At 68.5% G+C, this 19,758-nt stretch overlaps 4 protein-coding genes across 22 annotated transcripts; 1 reads left to right on the top strand and 3 right to left on the bottom strand.

Moving 5' to 3' along the window:
- Nucleotides 1-104: 104 nt before the first annotated feature.
- On the top strand, nt 105-1,423 carry POLR2L (RNA polymerase II, I and III subunit L). The gene is made up of 2 exons (XM_003122384.6): nt 105-232; nt 1,179-1,423. Exons 1-2 carry the CDS (start codon nt 138-140, stop codon nt 1,285-1,287), a joined length of 204 nt encoding a protein of 67 aa, XP_003122432.1. The 5' UTR covers nt 105-137; the 3' UTR covers nt 1,288-1,423.
- Nucleotides 1,424-2,473: 1,050 nt separating this feature from the next.
- CD151 (CD151 molecule) lies at nt 2,474-6,991 on the bottom strand. Of its 5 annotated transcripts, none has more exons than XM_013989692.2 (9): nt 6,679-6,991; nt 5,912-5,971; nt 5,036-5,148; nt 4,753-4,944; nt 4,291-4,365; nt 3,741-3,845; nt 3,472-3,630; nt 3,259-3,345; nt 2,474-3,178 (listed from the first exon to the last, which is right to left on the bottom strand). In XM_013989692.2, the coding sequence occupies exons 3-9, from the start codon at nt 5,117-5,119 to the stop codon at nt 3,119-3,121; spliced, it is 762 nt and encodes a 253-aa protein (XP_013845146.1). In that variant the 5' UTR covers nt 5,120-5,148; nt 5,912-5,971; nt 6,679-6,991; the 3' UTR covers nt 2,474-3,118.
- Nucleotides 6,992-7,956: 965 nt separating this feature from the next.
- CRACR2B (calcium release activated channel regulator 2B) lies at nt 7,957-13,270 on the bottom strand. Of its 13 annotated transcripts, none has more exons than XM_085009098.1 (10): nt 13,153-13,270; nt 10,896-11,118; nt 10,706-10,817; nt 10,150-10,324; nt 9,615-9,761; nt 9,400-9,490; nt 9,196-9,288; nt 8,817-8,983; nt 8,604-8,695; nt 7,957-8,381 (listed from the first exon to the last, which is right to left on the bottom strand). In XM_085009098.1, the coding sequence occupies exons 2-10, from the start codon at nt 11,058-11,060 to the stop codon at nt 8,374-8,376; spliced, it is 1,050 nt and encodes a 349-aa protein (XP_084865224.1). In that variant the 5' UTR covers nt 11,061-11,118; nt 13,153-13,270; the 3' UTR covers nt 7,957-8,373.
- An 826-nt stretch (nt 13,271-14,096) lies between these two features.
- On the bottom strand, nt 14,097-18,984 carry PNPLA2 (patatin like phospholipase domain containing 2). Of its 3 annotated transcripts, none has more exons than XR_001304228.3 (9): nt 18,637-18,984; nt 16,634-16,866; nt 16,479-16,544; nt 15,949-16,158; nt 15,697-15,757; nt 15,411-15,587; nt 15,137-15,331; nt 14,906-15,028; nt 14,097-14,818 (listed from the first exon to the last, which is right to left on the bottom strand). XR_001304228.3 is itself a non-coding variant. In XM_021076533.2 (9 exons), the coding sequence occupies exons 1-9, from the start codon at nt 18,821-18,823 to the stop codon at nt 14,548-14,550; spliced, it is 1,527 nt and encodes a 508-aa protein (XP_020932192.2). In that variant the 5' UTR covers nt 18,824-18,984; the 3' UTR covers nt 14,097-14,547.
- Between the last annotated feature and the right edge of the window lie 774 nt (nt 18,985-19,758).

Below are 19,758 nucleotides of genomic sequence, written 5' to 3'. Positions count from 1 at the left end.
AGGGCGAGCCGGGCGGGGGAGTTTGGGAGGGGACGGTCACCCCCCCATGCTATGGGCGCGCCCGGGGCGGGGCCAGCGCCGCAGGCGGAAGCGCCGTGGGATTTAGGCGCTTGGCCGCTGGCTGCCTCGCTGCCGCCATGATCATCCCTGTTCGCTGTTTCACGTGCGGCAAGATCGTCGGCAACAAGTGGGAGGCCTACCTGGGGCTGCTGCAGGCCGAGTACACCGAGGGGTAAGGCGCCGGGCCGGCGAGGGGGTCTTCCGGCGCGGTCGGGAAGCGCTTCCCGGGCCGCCAGCCCGCGGGGGGGTTGGGGTCGGCGGGTCCCGGCCTGCGGAGCGGGGGCCAGCAGTACTCCCGTCAGAGTCCAGGTGACCCTGGAGGCGTTCAGTACGCGAGTCTCTTCCGGCGCTGTTCTCCGGGTGTGTGCTCAGAAAAGCAGTCCCCGCCACCCCGCAGACCGGGGAGAGGAGGGGAGGGGGGCTGGGCACGAAGCCGCTCGTGTCGGGGGCTTCTAGGCATCCTCGCGAGTCTCGGCGCCTACTCCGCAAATAAGGCCTCGGCCTCCTCTCTCCACTTGCTGTCCGTTGTTAGGCCCACCCCACGTTCTGTAGACTCGTTTGGTTTTTACCAATTACACGGGGCAAGTTTACTAACCGCGTAGCCCTCATCCGCGGGCGGTCGTTGGGGAGTGGGGGTCCTTTTCCTGTGCTGGCCCCTTGGCACTGCAGTTAGCACCATGTCTGAATTTCTGCCCTGACTAGAGTCTGACGTTTGGCTCCTGTGGGGCCGGCGCCGTGCCCTGATCATATTTGAACCTCTGGGCCCTGGGGTGTGCCCGCAAGCGAGCCGTAGGCTCTCGGTGCTGGCATGTCGGGAAACAGGGAAGCAATGGATGGGCTGGGTGTTGGCGCCCGGCTCTGAGGAGGCTGCTAGAGCGAGCAGAGTGTGAGTTACCGCCGGCACCTGCACAGGACCCATCCCTGGGAGGTCACGGGCAGGGGCCGCCCAGCCTCGCCTCCCCTTTGCCAAGCTGCCACCTGTGCACACCAGAGGCCTTGAGAGTGATGGGCCGTGTCTCCTCGACTCTGGGAGCAGGGCCGAGGAACGACCCTGCAGCCGCTGAGCTGCGTCTGCTCCAGCCCGGGCCAGGCCCTATCAGCTTTCTCCTGGCCTGCAGGGATGCCCTGGACGCGCTGGGCCTGAAGCGCTACTGCTGCCGCCGCATGCTGCTGGCCCACGTGGACCTGATCGAGAAGCTGCTCAACTACGCGCCCCTGGAGAAGTGACATGCAGCCGACACGCAGCGGTTGGCCCAGAGACCCTCCGGAGGTGTGGGGAGCTGGAGGCCTGCCTGCCCACAGCCCTGTGCACACGTCTCCCTCTCTGGACAGAACCATCCAATAAAAGCTTTTGAAGACCCAAGGAGGTCTTAAGAGTCGGCCTGGCTCTGTGGGACGCCCTGCCCCTCCCATCCCCCCCGTCCCGGTGTCCTGCCTGGCGGGCGAGGCCACTTTGGGGTGAACTCGGCCCTCGCTGCTCCGGAGGAGGCAGAGCCGGCCACATGGTAGTGCTCCGCCAGGGGCTCACTCCTGCCCCCAGAAGGCACAGAGGTGCCAGTGCTCCCCCCCCCCCCCCCCCCCCGTGGCAGTCCTCACGTCCACTCCCCCAGGACCTGAAGAGCCAGACTTTCTGATCCTGAACAGAGCCCCTAGGGTTACAGCTGCCACCCTGAGAGCACTGCTTCCAGGCACCACCCAAGCCCAGCGGCCCCTCCTCTTCACAGCTACCCTGGGACACCCCCAGAGGGTCGGAGGGGGCCCTGCGGAGGTGTCAGGGCTGGATAGGCACCCAGCGCCCCAGGTATTAACACACAGTCCCCTGAGTGCCTCCGTCCCATCCCGGCTCGGGCTGAGCCTTAGAGCTGGAAGCCTTGGCCTGGGGTCGGGGAAGCCCCAGTGGCCTCCAGAGCGAAGGCAGGAGAGTACAGCTGGGGAGGAAGGCAGCCTTCTCGGGGCCGGCATGTGTCTGAGGTCGGGTCCTCTGCCTGCAGGTGAGGAGACCCGTTGGGGGAAAGATGAGGTCTGCCCCAGCGGTGGAGAGGAGCTGGGCAAACCCTAGGGTGAAGGGGCGCGGTGGCCACATCCTGGCTGCCCCTGCAGGCCTAGCGCCCTTTTCTGGCCCTGGCTCCCACTGCCAGCACCTTCCCCTCCCCCTGTACCTGGTCCCTGCCCAGTGGCCCCAAGGCCACACACACCCAGAGTGTGTCCCCACTCCCTCTTTGGGGCTCTGGCCACACCACCGACTTCCTGTCTGAGAATGGCTGGGGCTTTGCACCAAGGCCTGTGCTCAGCTGTCCCTGCCACTGGCCGCCTCTCCCTTGAGTCCTAGGCTCACACTTGGCCCCGTCCCTTGTGGCGCTGGGTGAGTGGACGGGAAGGCCCTGAGGGCCGTGTCTGTCACTCAGTTCAGCCATCTGGTCCACAGGCGTTTATTGAGCACCTATCACAAAGCAGGAGCAGTCCTAGGCATGGGGATACAGCAGTGAAGGAGGCCCAGAGGGCTGCCCTGCCCCGGAGGGGGCGTCAGCATGTGGCCGTCCATCTGGGCCTTTAGATGGTGGTGGGAGCAGCAGGTAAGTGGGCGCAGAGGCCAGGCCGGGAGGGCTCTTGCTCTTCCTGGAGCAGGCAGGCACCCGGCTTCCTCACCTGCTGCCTGCCGCCTGGCACTGGCCCCGGGCTGGCCAGCTTCCGCCTAACTTGGCACAGACCAGCCCCGCGACGGAGCCAGGTTATCAGGGAACAATACCCCAAAGGAGAGGGCAGCGGGCATGGGGCCTTTACGGTTTGAGCTCAAGCCCCAGCCACCCCAGAGGCAGGAGGGACCGGGCTGGGCCGTGGGACTTTGGTGGCAGCTAAAGGCACTTGAAGCTCCCTCTGGGGTTGGCGGTCCCCAGGAGTCGCGGTGATGGCACGGTCGTGGGCCCTGGCATGAGGACACCACCTCCCTGGCAGTGTGGGAGGGGAGGAGCCGCGTCCTGGGACCGCAGCCCCTAGCCGTCAGTAGTCAGCGCATCCTGAGAAGCTGCGGTGCAGGCGTGGGCCCAGGTCCGTGGGCAGGTCAGTAGTGCTCCAGCTTCAGGCTCTTGTACAGGCAGCACGTGAAGATCATGCCGAACACCTGAGCCAAGAGCCGGCATGAGCACGCGCCTGTGCCCGTGCCGCCCCGTGCCCCGCGCCCGCGCCGCCCCGCGCCCGCACCTGCACACAGGCGATGCCGATGCCCACAGCCCCGATGATCCTCAGGTGCTCCCGGATGAAGGTCTCCAGCCTGGTGATGCAGCCGCCCTGGGGTGGGAGTGGGGGTGAGCGGCGCGTCGAGGGTAGGGGGGGCCTCTTCCCCAGCCCCGGGCCCCTCGGGTGCGGGGACACCCGCCTCCAGCATCCCGGGTGCCAGGGCCCCCACCGGCCTACCTCCACTTTGTAGATGTTGGAGGCGTGGTCCCGCCGCCCGCAGCCCGCCACCACCGTCTTGCAGCAGCTGTCAGGAACCACACGGTCGCCTGCCTCACCCGAGAGGATCCACTCACTGTCCCGCCAGTCCTGGGAGTTGTTGCTGCCACAGCAGTGGAACTGCACGGGAACATGGCCCGGGCTGAGCCCCGTCCCCTCCCCACAACCCCCGCAGCAGCCAGGGCTCCGACAGACGTCAGGGGAGACGCCGCCCGGCGCCACCCACCGACCTCCTGCTGCAGCTTATCCGTGGCGCTGGTCACACCCTCGTGGCCCGGCTGGCGGTAGCGCTTGCTCAGAGTGTCCTTCAGGTTCGCCTTGAGCTCTGCACTCAGCTGTGGCGAGGTGGCGACAGCTTCAGCCACAAAGACTAAGAAGCGGGGAGGAGGGCAGCGCGGGGATGGGCACAGACGGGAGAGGCGCAGAAGGTGCCAAACAGGTCTGGAGACAGACGCTGCCTGGGGTGGGTCAGGTGCCCGGGAACGTCACCCAGATGGCATGGGGTGGGGGGTCGGGGGCAGGGAGGGCACACTGGGGCCCCCAGGTGGGTGGCTTGGGTGCTGCAGGCAGACTGGCCACCCCTGTGGGGGTCCTCCCTGGTGACACGGTCCCACCTCCAGGGCCTGACGACACGACGGTCAGCATGGAACCTGTGGGGTCGCGTGCACGTGTCCCTGCCTGTGTGCATCTCTTCCTTCCCAGGGCACGTGCGTGTCCGTGCTCATGCGCGTGCACACCCTGTGCGTGTACGCGCCCCTGCGGCCCGCCCCAGCCGCGCACCTGCTGGTAGTAGACGTAGGCCAGGACTCCGGCGATGATCTCCAGCAGAAAGATGAGCAGCAGCAGGATGAAGTACTGGGGGAGGCGCAGGGACCCCGTGAGGTGGGGGTGGGGGGGTACAGAGACCCCATCCGGGCACAACAGAGCAGCGCCACCACCCTCAGCTCTCAAGCTACCAGAGGGAGGGCTCCAGAGGGCAGGTTAGGCTAAGGACCAGCAGGCCCCCATGCTCTCTCGAGTGCCCTCCCTCGGCTGGCACAGCGGGGACGTGGGGACACGCAGGGCTGGGCAGGTGGGAAGGGACAGCCCCAGGAGTGCCCAGCATTCCCTTCCAGCCCTGTCGGGGACCCAGAGCCAGCCCCAGGCAGCCTGGCAGGCTCCCCACCCGCCCCCCGCCGGCACCCTGTCCCCGAGGGTCCCCCAGCCCCTCCCCCACCCCCATGCCAGCCGCGCCCTGCTGACCAGCCGCAGCAGGTTCCTCCGCTCCTTGAAGGTGGCACAGCAGCCCAGAACACCGGTCACCATGACAACAATGCCCGCCACCACTAGGATGTAGGCTGTGGCCAGGTAGGTGCCCGAGGCCAGGAGGCTGATGTAGTCGCTCTTGAGGGCCAGCGTCCAGATGCCCACTGCCATGACGGCCAGGCCAGCCAGCTGCGGGCAGTGCACACCAATCACCACGTCTGGCCCGGGTGTGAGAGACGGGCTGAGCCCCGGGCTCGGGAAGCGGGGGCCCACTCCTCACCCAGAAGCAGCAGTTGAAGGTGAAAAGCAGGTACTTGAGGCAGATGGTGCCGCATGGCGCGCCCTTCTCGCCGAATTCGCCCATCCTGGGGCAGGGAACAGGGGAGGGCCGGCCTGGGAGATGCCAGTGGGGACAGAAGGAGGGGACACAGACATCCAGACCAGTCCCAGTTGGCTGGTGAAGGCTCTGGGAGTGTCCGTGGGAAGGGGGACACTTCCTGGGAGCGCAGCTCAGGAGCCCCCATCCCCAGTACCAGTAAGGGAGGGAGGGCCCACTGCCCCCAGGCCAGCTTCTCTGCCCAGAGCCCCGGGCCGTGAGGGGGGCGTGGAGGACCCCCAGCCGTCACCCGCTGACTCACCCTGCCGGCAGCCAGGGTAGGAAGCCCCAGCAGGCACCTTCGGGGTGAGCTCATGCAGGCTCCCCACCCCACCCCAAGCATTCCCCGGGCCCCACGTCACAGGCTGGCAGGAACCTAGCGGCTGCTGGAGGGGAGGGGAGAAGGCCACTCACAGACAGGCTGTGCTGCCCTCTCGAGCCTAGTCCTGGGCCTCCGGGAAGCCCCTCAGGCTTCCGTTCAAGGGCAGGCCTGCCTCTCCCCCCCCACCCCAGGGCGGGCGGGTGGCAGGCCTGGGGGGCCTTCCCGTGCTGGTCCTCATTACCGGTGAGGACAGCCACACCAACCCCAGGGAGAAGCACCGCCGCGGGCTCTGCTCCTCCCCAGGGACACCCCAGAGGTGCCCCGCTCGCTCTGTCCTGGGGTGTCCACCCTGAGGGACAGGGGGCAGTGCGGCCCAGGCCCCGCTCAGCACCTGGGGCCACGCTTTCAGACAGTACCGCCCCAAGGTGGACTTTCACCCGGCCCCGCCCAGCACTCACCTGGCTGCTGGGGACCGCTCCTCTCTGAGACAGGTGGACAGAATTCCTGAGGAGGCTCTGCTAGAAGGGCAGGACACCAGGCTGACTCAGCTTGGATGGGCAGGACCCTGTCACCCCTCTCTGTGGCCAAGCCAGGCAGTGGACCCTGCCGGGCTCCAGAGCAGGCAGCGTCCACTCGCTGTGGCTGCGAGGGGAGCGGCAGGCCCGGTATTTTGGTCTGGGCGAGGGCGGGCCAGGACAGAGAACATTTCTGGACAGTCTGATCCTGGGAGGGGCCTCACGCCTTCTCCAGGCACCCTGCTCAGCCCTGGCTCCAGACCTGTCACTGCCTCTTCCCCACCAGGCAGCTGTGGCTGCAGCCTGGGCAGAAAAAAAAGGCGCAGACCCCTGGCACAGGAGCCCCGCCGCCGGCAGCCCGGCTCTCGGGCCTGCTCTGAGGTTCCAGGCTTCCTGGCCAGCTGGTTCCCGACCCAGATCCGGCCCCCACCGCGCGGGCGGCCGGCTGAGGAGGGGCCCCCTCTTTCCGGGAGCGAGTGCCTAGCGGAGGTGATCCCCCAGGGAAAGGCCGGCCAGAAATAGTTCCCGCGGCCTGGGAGGCAGCTGCCCCCGTCCCAGCCCCCAGCACCCCAGCAGGGCCCGCCGCGGCGCGCGCCCCAAGGCAGGGGACCCCGACTCCGCTCCCGCCAGGCCGGGTGAGGAATTCGCGCGTCATGGCGATGAAGTCACCGCCGCCCCCCACGCCCAGGCGCCGCAGACGGCCCGCCCACCTGCGCCAGGCGGAGGGATGGGAGCCGGTGTCCGTGCCCCGTGAGTGGGGTGCTCGGGGGGAGCTCCAGGCCCGAGGGGGCCGCCAGGCCTGTCCGAGGACCTGAGAGGCGCCTCGCCCTCCCACGGCGGACCCCCCGCCCGCTCGGCCTCCCGGCGCCCGTCTCCCTGGGGACAGAAGGGCCTGCAGGACCGGGAGGCGCGCGCGCTGTTCCCCGGCCGCCTGGCCCGGGCGGCGCACTCACCGTCCACGCGTCCGAGGCCGGCAGTGGCGGCGGCGGCGGCGGCGGCGGCGGCAGTGGCGGCGGCGGCGGCGGGGGCGGGGGCTCCGAGCGCGGAGAAGGCGCGGCCGGCGGGGGCCTGTGAGCGCGACGCGCCGGGACGCCCAGGGCCCCGCCCACGGCCCGCAGGCCCCGCCCACGGCCGCCGACGCGGGGCAGGTCGGAGCAGCTCCGCGCGCGCGGGCGGGCGGGGCCCCAGCCCCTGCAGGCGCTGCGAGTCCACCCGAGACGGCGGAGGTCGGCGAGCCGCGGCCCCAGGGCGCCCGCAGCCCCACCAGGGCCCGTGCCTTCCGGGTGGGGGGGCTGCGCCGGGGGACGGGGCGGGAGGCTGCGGGGGTCGACCGCACAGTTGCGGGCCTGCGCGGGCTCCTGGAGGCGCGCTCCGATGCTGAGGGGGCACGCTGGGCGCAGTTTGGAGGAGGGCCCGGAGGGGAGGGCTAGGCCGGTGTGAGAGAGAGTCCAGGCCGGTGGGCCACGGCCTGGGAGTGGTGGGAAGGGGTGAGGAAGAAAGGGCTGAGCCTGCCGACCCGCTGGACTGGGAAGCCAGAGCCGGCCGAAGGAGGGGAGCGGGGTCTCAGATGCGGACTGAGTCTGCGCGATCGGTTGGAGCCAGTCCGGCAGGATACGTGAGACCTTAGTGGGCAGCACTCGTCCCCAGCGCCCTGCCTGGGGCTCAGGCTAGCAGCTCCCAGCTGCCCAGGCAGGACAGAGGCACGGGGAACGGCTCCAGGTCTACATAGGCGGTTCCACTCAGGACTCCGAGCCTGGGGGGATGCTGAGCTCTCCCACCCAGGGCATGGGGAGGGGCTGGCTGACCGAGGCTGGGACCGGGCAGGAAGCCCTGCTTGCTGCTTCGTAGGAAACAGTGGCTTCCCTCAGCCCCTCCATCTCTGTGAGGGCTTTTGAGGGCTTGGGATCATGACCAGAGTCCTGCACGGACCTCGCAAATGCTGTGGGTCACCCCCCCCCCACACACACACACACAGGAGGCCCAGGAGGTTAAGGTCAGTAGACTTTATTTGGAAGAGGGGGTTCTGCTGGTTTCGATGGGATGGGACTGGGCTACATGAGACCCTGACCGCCCCAGATTAGTTCCTTCATGCCTGCCAGTCAGGTGGGCCAGACAGTCCACTGGCAACCCGTTTCCCGGATGGGCAGCCCCTGGCCATGACGAGTCACCTTCAAGGGGCCGTTTCTCTGAGTAACCAAGTAACACCCAGTGAGTCACTTGGCCTGGTCATCGGGCACTGGGAAGGTGGCCAGAGCCCCGTCTGGGGGGGCGAGCCCAGCTACTGCAACAGCAGCAGCAGCAGCAGCAGGGAGGGCCCGGCAGAGGGGCCGTGGTCAGAGCCTTCCTGTGGCTACTGCCCAGCCGCTTGGCCTCACAGACGTCCCTCTCGTCTCGTAGCCTTGTGTTCAGCTGCCTAGGAAATAGAAGGATTATTTCTCCAGGGGCACCATTCCTGGGCAGGGAATGCGAGCTCTGGCACTCCCCCAGACCACAAGACATGTGTCTGATGAGGGCTGCAGCATGAGGGATGGCGGGCAGACACAAGGAAGGACTCCCTTGCAGTAGCATGGGGCCGTGGTCAGGATCGTTTGGGAGCTCGGAACTTGGGGGGGGGGCTGACCCCTTCCTGACGCACCTGAGGAGTTCCAGTTGCCGCAGGAGGCTGAGCTTCTCTTTCTGCATGTTCCTGGAGACAGCAACCATGTCTCTGCAGGAGAGAGGTGGTGACTGGGATGCAGGGAGGCTCCCTGGGTGCCCCACGGACACCTGGAAGCGGGGCTGGGGTGGGGAGTAGGAAGACCTAAGCACCACCCGCCCCAGCCTCCCCCTACCCTCCGACCCTCCGCACCGTTGGGTTTGCTCCCGGCGACCCTGCCTGTCGCCCTCCAGCCTGCGGAGCTGCTCCTGTGCCCCCTGCAGCTGCGTCCGCAGCGCCTCGTTGGTCAGCCACAGCTGGGCGTTCTGCGCCTGCGCCTCCAGCTGCTCAGCGGCCCGGGCCTGCAGCTGCTGTTCCAACTGGGGGGTGCGGGAATCGAGGCTGGAGAGGACCCCCCACGTCCCCAGGGTGCTGCGTTTGCCCCCGACTCCCAGCAATTCCCGGGCTGGGAACCCGGTCACAAGGACGTCAAGGATGCCCGGGAGTGCGCGGGTGACGGTGGGGATGGGGGCGTGGGCCGGGCCGCTGTGTAGCCCTCGGGGCCGGGGCGCGCCGGCCGGCAGCCGCTCACCTCCCGCTGCCTCAACCCCGCGCGTTCCAGCTCCTGCTCACGGCTCTGCAGCTCCAGCTCTAGGCGGCCTCTCTGCTCCTCCCTGGGGAGGTCCTAGGAGGCGCGGGGACCCCTGAGCCTCCGCCGGCGGCGGAGAGGCAGGGGTGCGGGTGGGACCCCATCGGAGAAGGCGGGGCCGGGCGTGGGGCGGCGCTGCGGGCCCACCTGAGGGCGCAGGCGCTGGCGCTGCTCGCGAAGCTGCTGCTCCATCTCCTCGTACAGACACCGCAGCTCCCTCTCGTGCTCACTCTCCCGCCTTCGGGGAACCGGGGTGAGACAGCTGCTTGGAACCTGCCAGCGCTAACGTCCCCGGCTCCGCCTCTACCGCCTCCGGAGCCCCTCCGCCTGGCCCTTCTGCCGCCAGGTCCCCCAGCCCTCACCGCCGCAGCGCCTGCTCCAGGCCCTCCCGCTCTCGGGCTGCCTCCTCCAGGCAGGCCGAGGCATGCAACAGAACGTCCTCGAAGGAGCCCAGCAGTTCGGGTCGCTCACGCTGCAGTCGGGTCCAAAGTGTCCGAATGGCCGGCTGTCTGCGGGGGGAGGGCAGGGGTGGAAGCTGAAGGGGGGGGCTCGCTCCCCCCCCACCCTGAAGGGTAAGCCCCCCCAGAGGCCACTGCAGCCTTGGACGAGCAGGGCATCCCTCTCCTGGATGCTTTTGCCCCTGCCAGGGGTCTGTGTGTGCGAGGCGTTTGTATGGCCAGGTGTCCTGTGTACCGGGCCGTGCGCTGGGCGCAGCCGTGACTGCTGCCTCCTCAAATGCAAATTCTGTGGGAAAATCACGCTCAGCTCGCGGTACCTGCAGCTGAGAGGGAAGGACTGGGCCAGACCTGGCCCAGGGACCCTGCCGGGGGACAGACACGCAAGTGACCCAGGCGGCGTGCAGATGAGGGTGCTGGGAGCTGGGCCGGGGTCACTCACTTGCCCAGGACCTGGGCCACCCCCAGCTGCTCCAGTGCAGAACCGACTCGCTCTTCCTCCTCCTCCTCCAGGGAGCCCCCGGTGCCTTCCGCATCTGACCAGCCCGCCTCGAAGGTTTCTTCTGGAGCCTGGGAGGGCGGAGCGCCCTGGGCCAACTCCACCCCCACAAATTTCCCTGCAGGCGTGGGAGGGGGCGTTGTCTGGGCCGTGGACGACCACCCTCAGCCCGCCCCTCCCCGTATCCTGCCCTTGCTTGGAGCCCAGTTTCCTGTTTCTCTTCCTTATTCTGTCGACGCTGGGTGCAGGACACAATGGGCACTGCCCGGCTCCCAGCCCCACCTGGATTTGGCTTGGGGGGCAGGGCATTGCACTCGCCACAGTGTCGGGGTGGGGTGGGGGGGCTTCCTGTGTGTACAGACACCAGCATGGACCCCAGAGGCAGGCAGGGAGAGGCACAGGCTGCCGTCCACGTGGGCCGGGGACCCCAGAGAGTCACACATGTGCCACGGAGCACCTCTGGGCAGTGGGGTGCGGGGCGGACTCCGGGGCAGCTCACCCAGGCCAAGGCAGAACTCCCGAGCTGTTAGGAAGCCGGTGTGCGCCTGGTCCAGACTTTCAAACACAGCCTCGAGCTGCTCCGGTGTGAGGGGCAGGTCGCTCTGCAGGCCCTGGCCAGGCAAGGTGGCAGCGCTGAGTAGCCAAGGTCAGCGCCGGGGTGGGGCAGCCTCTGGGGGCAGGGGACTCACCTGCAGGTCGTGCCGGGTGACAAAGCCCTTGGCCTCCTTGTCACACAGCAGAAACAGCTCCCGAGCCTGCTCCAGCATCGCTGCCAGTGGCCCTAGGGCCTGGCCCTCGTCCTCCCCCTCCTCCTCCGGGGCCTCCCCAGCTCCAGGCTTCCCAGGGCTGGCCATGGCAGGGCCTCGGCCTTGGGTGCTGTGAAGTCGAGGAGGAGTCAGGGCCTGAGCTGAGCTGAGAAGAAATGCGGGGGAGGGGGAGGTGCAGGGCGGCTGAGGGCTAAGCTGGAGCAGTGGGGAGCCCGGAGGGAGCAGAGGGCCTCCCTGCCCCATGGGGAGGTGGGGAGGAGGGCTGCTGGGGGAGGTATGGCTGCGGGCACAAGGTGTCACGGGTGCAGGGGTGCAGGCTCAGGGCCACCCAGGGAGCTAGAGGCTGTGGCCCTCCCTGGTGGGGGCAGGTGCAGGAGAGGATATGCAGTGGGGAGGGGCAGCCTCGGGGGCGGTGGGGGCAGCTAGAGAAGGTCTCCTGATGGCAAATGACCAGGTGGGGGCTGGGGGGGGGGCAGGAGCATGGGCGAGGGAAAGGCCAGCCGCAGAGGAGCTGAACAGGTCCCAGAGTTGGGGACCAAGAGACAGGGCTCAGCCGGCTAGGCCAGTGGGAGGACTCAGTCAATCCTGAGCCAATCCCAGCCGATCCCAGAACCCCTGAGTCTGGGCCTCAGGGCCCTGCCAGCTGGCAGGCGGGTAAGCTCCACCCTCCCTGCCTGCAGCCCCGCCCACCGGCACCAGGCCCCCAGGGCTGCAGGTGCAGGGTCCAGCCTGGAGCTGCGTGCCTCCCCCAGCCCTAGTCTGGAACAACCTCAGCGTCTCGGCTGAGCAGCCCCTGCTGCTAGCACTCTGCCCTCCTCCGGACCGCCCTCCTCCAAGTCCCAGAATCTCTGCACGGCGTCCTTCCCTGGGGGCGCCCTGCCCCCTAACCAGACCACCTGTGCTTCCCTAATGCCCCAACCCCAGATTTCCCCAAGCTACACCCCAGCGGTGACACCCCGACCTGGGATTCTGGGGTCCTCTCCCAGGACCGTGATTCTCCCAGCTCATGTTCGCGGAGACGGGGGGGGGGGGGGGGGGATGTCAAAGAGGGCAGGTCTGAGAAAGGATGGGGGCAGGGGACGTGAGGACCAGCGACATCTCCCCCTCACGCCATCGCCATCCCCGGCCCGTGTGCGGCCGGTGCGCCACCCCGCCGGCGACTTGCCGGCTCCGGCTCCGCAGGACCAGAGGGCTGTCCCAGCCGGAAGCTGCGCCGGGCCGGGCCGGGCCGGGCCCCGGGCCGGGGAGCAGGGAAGGAAGGCCTCCGCCCTCCCCCCACCCCCGCACCCTGGGGGCCAAGCTCCGCTCCCACCTCCACCCCTGCACCCAAGGGGCACTGGAGTCCCTTTCAGGCACACGCCAGGATCCCCGCGCCCTGCAGTGGCGGAGAGGGGCGGGTGGGGCCGAGGGGGCCTTCTCGGGTGGCAGGACTGAGAGGTGCCTACCTGCCAGCTGTGCCTCCCACACCTGCCGCGCTCCAGGCCGTCCTCCTGAGGCACTGAGACCCCGGCGGGGCTGGCCGGGCGGAGCCGTCGCCGTGGCCCTGTCGTGTCCCCGCCTCTCGGCGCTGCCCTGGTGGCCCGGTGCTCGCCTCGCAGCCTACCCGCCCCAGCTTATGGCCCCGAGACCCCCGAGTGTCTGTCCTGGCGGAGCCCCAGCGCACGGTAGGGTGGAGATGACTCTGGGGACCCTTCCCGAGCAGGGCCAAAGTCCGGGGGCCGGCCTGAGGATCCCGGTTTAAGGCGCCAAAACATGTGTGCAGGAAAAAGCCAGGCAGGAAGTAGGCTGAAATATTTTCAGTGGCTATCTCTAGAAGTGGGGTAACTTTCCTTTCTCCCCTAGGCGTCTCCAAGGTGTTTTGTCCCCCCACTTTTAAACAATAAACATGCAACGTACTAGAAGATGGCATGGAACTCCGTGGCGGGAATGCCCGCGGGTGGGGGAGTGACGGGGAGCGGGGGTGGGGGCACGGGGAGGCCCTCCTCTCAACAGGCAACCCCAAACACGCCTTTGGGGGCACAGGCCTGACTCCGGGTTTCCGGTGGGGGAGGGCTGCAGAGGGTTCGGGGGGTAGGGCCTGTGCGCGACCTTCTGGCTGGGGGAGAATGCCATCCTCTTCCCAGGGGGCCGGCTCCCAGCCCCCACCCGCCGGGCGCCCACCCGGAGGGGCTGGCCTCACCTGCTATCCTGGCGGCCCTGGGCCTGGGTCGCTGCTGAGCTGGAACGGGTTGGGCCTACCAGGCAGGACCTTGAGACCAAGGAGGGGTGGCCCCTGGCACAGGTGCTCGGGGACCTGCTGAGCCGGCTCTCCCAGTCCTGCAGGCCCACTAGCGACCGTTATTGTTGGCTGGGGGCTGTGCCATCACCACAGCTGTCCCAGGCCTGGAGGGGAAGGGGCAGGAGTGGGCTGAACCTGGTAGGACTTAGAACTCTGGCCGGCCGGCCGGCCAAGCACCCGGCTCTCCGCCAGCACGGTCCCCCGTGGTGCTTTGTGGTCACCGAGGAGGGCTGGTCGCGTGCCCTTAGGCCGCTCAGGGCAGAAGAGGCTTTCAGGAGACCAGGCTTCCCAGAAAGAAAGTCCCGCCCCTTCGGATCAGACCCGACCGCACCTAAGATGCCAGATCCCTCCTGGGTTCCGGCCGAAGACTGGGTGCACGTGGGGACGGGACGGGGAACAAGGTGTGTGCACCTGGCCAGGGAGGCGGGTGATGACGTGCCGAGGGGAAAAGCCACACGAGGCCCGGAGCCGTGGGCCAAACACCCAAAGTGCAGCAGGCCCCTGGCACTCTGCTTGGGGACCTCCCCGTCCAAGCCAAGAATCTGCCCCTGCTGCCATGTCACCAAGGAGTGCAGGTAAACAAGCCTTGGTGTCACCCTTAGTAAACAAACACATCTTAGTTCTAAAGTTCTTGTTTTCTTAAGGATTTGGGTCCCAAATACTTCCACTGGCCCTGGGAAGGCTCTGCCCCAGGGTCCCACCAGAGGAGTGGGCTGGAGCCGCCGAAGCCCACAGCGGGTCCCGAGAGCAGGAGAGCCGGACCCCCGCAAGTCCTGACCCGAAGCTGCGGACAGCTGGGGTCGGGAGGAGGTGGGGGTGTCACATACGAGAAAGGAGACAGGGGCTGGGCTGTGGCGTTTATTACATCTGCTTTGGCAAAAATAAATAACTCTTCACACACATTCTTCAGCAACACATGGACGATGTGGAGGGAAGAGCAGGTGCAAGTTCTCGGAGTAATAGTGCTCTGAGGACCGCAGGTGCCGCAGCCCCCGGGGGGCAGCCCGGGAAGGGGAGATGAAGGCACAGGGGAGGCGGTCCCTGTGGCGGGGAGGGGAGGGGTACTCCACGCCCCTGCCCCCTCAGTGCAGCAAGTGAGTGGTTGGTTGACAGCAAAGCCCCCTCTGGCAGTGGGAGGGACCCCCACGTCCTCATTGGCAGGGGGCATGGAGAGAGGCCAGGGGGGGGGGGGTCTCAGCTGGCCCCGGGGCCCCACCTCACCGGGCGGGGAGACTGGGGGGCCCGGCCCTCAGCACTGGGACCCCAGGGCCCTGGAGAAGGCCGGAGCAGGGGCGCTCAGCAGGGGGGGGAGCCGGGCGGGTGCTGCGAGGGTGCGGGGGCAGGACCCGCTGGGGCGAGCATGCGCAGGGCGTCGGGCGGGAAGGCAGTGTTGGTGCAGAAGAGACCCAGCAGCAGCTGGCGCTGGCGCTCCTCCCACTTGGCCAGCACGTCCCCCAGCGAGAGGCTGTTGCGCATCCAGCTGGGCAGCACCCCGCCGTAGGCGGCGCAGGACAGGGGCACAGAGGGCAGCGACTGCGAGCGCCGCAGCTCCACCTGCTCCGTCAGCCTGTGGGGGGAGGGACGGAGGGAGGGAGGGCTTTCGTGGGCGCCACCAGGGCTGCGGGCCGGGGTGTGCTTGGCAGTGAGGGCTCACCTGGAGGGCAGGTGCCTGCCCAGCTTCCTCTTGGCGCGCATCACCAGGTACTGGCAGATACTGCCTGTCTGCTCCTTTATCCACCGGATGTCCTCCGGGACGTCGGGCAGCCACTCCAGCAAGCTGGGGCAGGGGCCAGGGCACGGCCTCAGGGGCTGTGGCCTGGAGCTCACACCCACGCCCACCCAGCCCGCCCCGACGGGCCTGCCTGCGGCCCCTTCAACCACCTGCCTCTGTCTTCCCTGGGGTGCCCACGACTCGGGGGGTCCCAAGGGCCCTCCCCCGGCCCGCACCGGACGGTGAAGGACACGGCGCTCTCCAGCGGCAGCGTGTAGGGCACCATCATGGCTGTGGCCAGACGCACGGGCAGCAGGTTGGACAGGGTGCTCAGCAGGTCCGTGGGCTCCATGCAGGCCTCCAGCAGGGCTGTGGGTGGGGTGGCAGGTCAGTCAGGGAGCTGCAGCCAGGGCCCCCCTCCTTGACGCCACCCGCCCGCCCCACCCACCGTCATTGAGCCTCGAGGGCAGGTGCTCCAGGATGCTATCACTTGTGGGCAGCTGCAAGGGCTCCTTGGCTCCGGCCCTCTCCTCGGCCACCTCGGCCTTCGGGGCATCTTCCTCCTCGGGGGCACGGGGGCAGGCGGGAGGCAGCGCCAGCAAGGGGTTGGGCCGGTTCAGGAGGCCTGGGTCGGGAGGACCAGACAGGCCATCAGTGCACCGAGGCCGGCTGGCCCCCAGGGCACAGCTGTGCAGCGCCCACCCCCCGGGGCGGAAGGGGCAGCCGCTACGCACCGTTCCGCCGCAGGAAGCGCAGGCCGTCCCTGTAACCCTGCTTGCACATCTCTCGAAGCACCTGAGGCAGGGGGTGCAGACACTGGGGTGGGCAGGAGAGCCCTGTTCTGCAAACTCCGCCCCCCACCAGCAGTTAACTGGATCTGGGACCAGACCCAGGTCGAACAGAGGCTGGAGCGGTTGCGCAGGCCGTAGCCCGCAGAGGCCCCCCAGGCATGGCGCCAGGTGCCCGGCAAGGAGGGCAGGGCTCACCAGGGGCTCGGGCGGGAACAGGGCCTTGGAGAGGCGGTAGAGGTTGCGCAGGCTGAACTGGATGCTGGTGTTGGTGACGCGGAGCTCGTGGATGTTGGTGGAGCTGTCCTGCGGGCAGATGTCGCTCTCGCCCGAGAAGGGGGACACGGTGATGGTGCTCTTGAGTTCGTAGAGAGGCAGGTTGTCTGAGATGCCACCGTCCACGTAGCGCTGTGGAGGGACGCAGGGCCCACGTGAGGGGCCTGCCAGGGAGCCGCAGGCGCCCCGAGCCACCTCGGGTCCCCCCGGCGGCCTTTTCACTTGGCCCTTCCATCCGCTGGGCACTGGCCGCGGAGCGGATGGCCAGAGGCAGGGTGGGGACAGCCACAGGAAATACGCCTCTGCGCAGGGCTGGCCCGGCTCTTGAGCAACTCCGGCGCAGTGAGGCAACGGGCATGGCAGGAGGGCGGGGGCTCAGACGGCGTTCCCGCCCCCTCGTCCCACCGCCCACACACCGCGCCGCCCGGGTCCTCCAGCACCGGGGCGCTTACCTCGCCCTGGAGAGCAGGTGGAATGAGGCCGCAGTACACGGGAATGAAGGTGCTGCAGACGTTGGCCTGCGGGACAGGGAGGGGGCGGTGAGCGGGCCCGCGGCTCCCCCCCAGCCCCGCGCCCCGCGCCCGCAGCGCGGCACCCTGGCACCCACCTGGATGAGCTCCTCCCTGGCGGCGAAGTGGGTTATGATGACATTTTCGCCGTCGGAGACGCGGGTCAGGGAGATGCCCAGGCGGCCGCTGGCCCGCTCGTGGCTGTCGGCGGGCAGGATTTTCACCAGGCAGCCACGGATGGTCTTCACCAGGTTGAAGGAGGGGTGCAGTGGGCCCAAGAACCGCTTCCGGGCCTCCTTCGACACCTCGATGATGCTGGCGCCAGTATCACCTGGAGCGGCAGGGCCACGATTCAGGGGTCGGCACTTGGGGCGCAGCACACTCCCCAGGGGCCGTGTCCTGGCTCTACGGCACAGAGCCTCGCAGCAACCCTATCTACCCCGACGGTTCTCAGTGTCTGCCAGGGGCCTGGCCCACAACTGAGACTTTTGCCCCCGGCTCCTGGGGAGAGAGGGGCTCCCAGAAGGGCAGACAGCTGGGGCCACGGCCTGCCCTCTGCCAGTATTTCCCAACTGCCTGCCCTGATCCACAAGGCACTGGGCCTGGCCAGACGTGGCACCCAGCCCACCCTGGAAGCGTAGAAGAAGAGCCTCAGCCCTGACCAGCCTCAGCCTTCACCCCCTTGGTCGGATGGACATTCAGAGACCCCAGTGCAGCTCAGTGGTCCCAAAGGCCCAGGGACACAAGGGTGGGCATCGCAGGCCTCTGATGCCACGGAAAGCACGACTGGATCCCACTGCAGCTGAGAGCAGGCTGCTCCCCGAAACTCCTTCTGGGGGCCCGTGGGCACTAGCCCAGGACGAAGCCCAAGGGGGAGCCGGTGGGCCTTGAGGAGGAGCTGAGGACAGCGCCCTCCTCCAGGACTCTCAGCTGGCTCAGGAGTGGGGCAGCGTGGGGCCAACACCTGCCCCGCTGTGGGAGCTCCAGCTGCCCCAAAACCCCTCCCACTCGAGAGAAAGAGGTTCCTTGGGAGTGGGAAGGGGCGGAGCCATGGGAGCAATGTCCTCAACTGGGTACCAAGGACCTAGGGTGTGCTGAGGCCAGCATGGGGTTAGACAAACACTTGCCTGAGGGCCTCCATGAGAGGAAGGGGCAGGCCCACAGTGGCGAATTCCCAGGTACCACGGATGTTGAGCTATGCTCCTTCCCCCCCACCCAGGGCCGCGGTCACGGCAGGGGGCAGGGGAGAACCCTGGACGGCTCGGCTGGGCGAGGCATTCCAGAAGCTAATGACTCCTCTGTCACTTTGGCTGCCCTAGCAGGCTGGGGGCCGGGCAGCATTCCCAGGACTCCTGAAATACTCCGTGTGCTGTAAACACCACCGTCAGCAGCTTGCCGGAAGTGTGTGGGTGGAGGAAGCCGACCCCAGGGTTGCAACGTCCTAAAGCACCTCTCACCCCACGGAGCAGGCAAAAATGCCGGGCCACGGCTGCAGGCCCAGGCCCAGAGTGGCCGTGGGCAAGGAGGGAGAGAGCGTGAGCGCTTGCGCCTGCCGTGCCCAGGCCTGACCTGCTGGCTCTTCCTCTAGGGGCCCTCGCGAGGCACCAGGCCACAGTGCCCAGACGCCTCTGCAGAGGCCAACCCCACACCCGACTGCGGGGCCTCGGCATCCTGGAATGGCGTAGCCTTTGGACACAGTGACCGCTGGCACCCGGTCTGATGCCCGGCGCAGGAGGACGACCTGGGCCCCTCCCGGACTCTCACGGCCCCGCCCAGGAGCTACTTTCTTTTCCAATGAAATCGCTTGTGCTGAACCTGCCCGCCCCTCAACCTTTGCACTAGAGAGGTGGGCCCTAGGCGGCAGTCTCGGCCGAGAGAGGGCCGGCCCTACCCCAATCCCGGGGCACTCTCGAAGCAAAACAAGTCAGGCCCCGCCCCTGGCCGGCTCCGGCGATTGGATCCTCGGCCCGGGCAGAGACCCTTCCCGCAGCCCCCGCGGCCCGGCCCGTTGTCCTGTACGGACGGATGGGGGGCGGTCCACGCTCACAAAAAGCATCCGCGCGGCCTCTGCCCGCCCCACGCCCCCGCCGTCCCGACTCACCCAGGCAGACCCCGGTAACCAGGGCCGTGGCCACGAGCGCCCCAGCCGAGGCGCCGTAGATGTGCTTGGCGTTGGCCACTAGGAAGGGCGCGTGCTCGCGGAGACAGGAGGCCACGCCGACGTGGTAGACGCCGAGGAAGCCGCAACCCGCGAACGAGATGTTCCACGTCGTCTCTTTGGGGAACATCGCGGCAGCCCGCGGGCCTCCGGGGCTCCGCAGGCGGCCGGCCCCGCTGTGCACCGTGCGCTCGCCGCTCGCTCTGGAGCCGAAGCCAGACCCGGCCCACCGGCCCCGCGGTCTCTCCGGCCCCGCGGTCTCTCTGGCTCCCGGTCTCCGCCGGCGCAGTCGGAGACGCTGCGCCGGGAGGCGGTGATTTTAGAGGGGGGCGGGGCGGAGCCGACACGCGCGGCCCAATCGGGGCGCGCGGGGAACGGCCGCGCCTCGGCGGGGGCCCTGGAGCCCCGCCCCCGGCCCCAAGGCTCCGCCCCTGGCCGGACCTCGGCCCGGAGACCACGCCCCACCCCGGAAGCCTAGCTCCGCTCAGAGATGCTGCCCCCCGCCCCTCCCGCCCCTGCCCGGGCCACTGGGTCCGGAGACGGGGCACCTGCGGCCCCACCAAAAGAATTGGCCAGGCTCAGACGAGAGTTTACGTTACGCCTCAGGCCTCCCAGTGCCGTCCCTTCCCGCCTTGGCTCCCGCCGTCGTGGACGACGGAAGGGAACACACGATGGCAGAGCTGTGACGATTGGCGGGCCCAGGCCCTGGACACCCAGTCTGAGGGACTGAGAGCTAGTGCCAAGCTGGCTAACCGCGAGAGGAGGGCCCCGGCACCTGGACAGCACCGCCCCCTCCCTCTAAGGGTCTGCCTACAACACCCACCCAGGGAGTGAGGAGCCTTGCGGGGTTGGGGGGTCCGGGGAGACTGAGGACCCTCAGACTCATCCACAGACTGACCCAGAAACATACAGGGCGGCACTCGAAGCACACATGCAACTTGTAGAGATGACGATGGCGCCACACACCTACACTCCACGTCCCCACCTTGCTTCTGCCTGTGGCAGCCAGGTTAGTGCCACAGCCCTTCTACCTGGGCACCAACCTGGGTTGCTCTTGCCTCCCAC

This window comes from Sus scrofa, chromosome 2, assembly GCF_054392235.1.
Source record: "Sus scrofa isolate SSC_HxYL_T2T_F1_AM1 chromosome 2, Sscrofa_HxYL_maternal_Yorkshire_Landrace_v2.0, whole genome shotgun sequence".
In the NCBI taxonomy this organism is placed as follows: Eukaryota; Metazoa; Chordata; class Mammalia; order Artiodactyla; family Suidae; genus Sus; species Sus scrofa.
This window is presented reverse-complemented; position numbering and strand designations above follow the sequence as displayed.

Excerpts from the sequence above, each read along its gene's own strand:
- POLR2L (XM_003122384.6), top strand. The coding sequence starts at position 138 with ATGATCATCCCTGTTCGCTGTTTCACGTGCGGCAAGATCGTCGGCAAC. Across the intron at positions 233-1,178 it reads CAGGCCGAGTACACCGAGGG|GGATGCCCTGGACGCGCTGG; the intron begins GTAAGGCGCCGG and ends CCTGGCCTGCAG.
- CD151 (XM_013989692.2), bottom strand. The coding sequence starts at position 5,119 with ATGGGCGAATTCGGCGAGAAGGGCGCGCCATGCGGCACCATCTGCCTC. Across the intron at positions 3,631-3,740 it reads CGGATAAGCTGCAGCAGGAG|TTCCACTGCTGTGGCAGCAA; the intron begins GTCGGTGGGTGG and ends GTTCCCGTGCAG. Across the intron at positions 3,346-3,471 it reads CCAACATCTACAAAGTGGAG|GGCGGCTGCATCACCAGGCT; the intron begins GTAGGCCGGTGG and ends CTCCCACCCCAG.
- PNPLA2 (XM_021076533.2), bottom strand. The coding sequence starts at position 18,823 with ATGTTCCCCAAAGAGACGACGTGGAACATCTCGTTCGCGGGTTGCGGC. Across the intron at positions 16,545-16,633 it reads CCAGGGAGGAGCTCATCCAG|GCCAACGTCTGCAGCACCTT; the intron begins GTGGGTGCCAGG and ends CCTGTCCCGCAG. Across the intron at positions 15,332-15,410 it reads GCCCTCGAGGCTCAATGACG|CCCTGCTGGAGGCCTGCATG; the intron begins GTGGGTGGGGCG and ends CCCCACCCACAG.
- CRACR2B (XM_085009089.1), bottom strand. The coding sequence starts at position 11,216 with ATGGGGCAGGGAGGCCCTCTGCTCCCTCCGGGCTCCCCACTGCTCCAG. Across the intron at positions 10,818-10,895 it reads TCACCCGGCACGACCTGCAG|GGCCTGCAGAGCGACCTGCC; the intron begins GTGAGTCCCCTG and ends TTGCCTGGCCAG. Across the intron at positions 9,762-10,149 it reads GTGGCCCAGGTCCTGGGCAA|ACAGCCGGCCATTCGGACAC; the intron begins GTGAGTGACCCC and ends CTCCCCCCGCAG.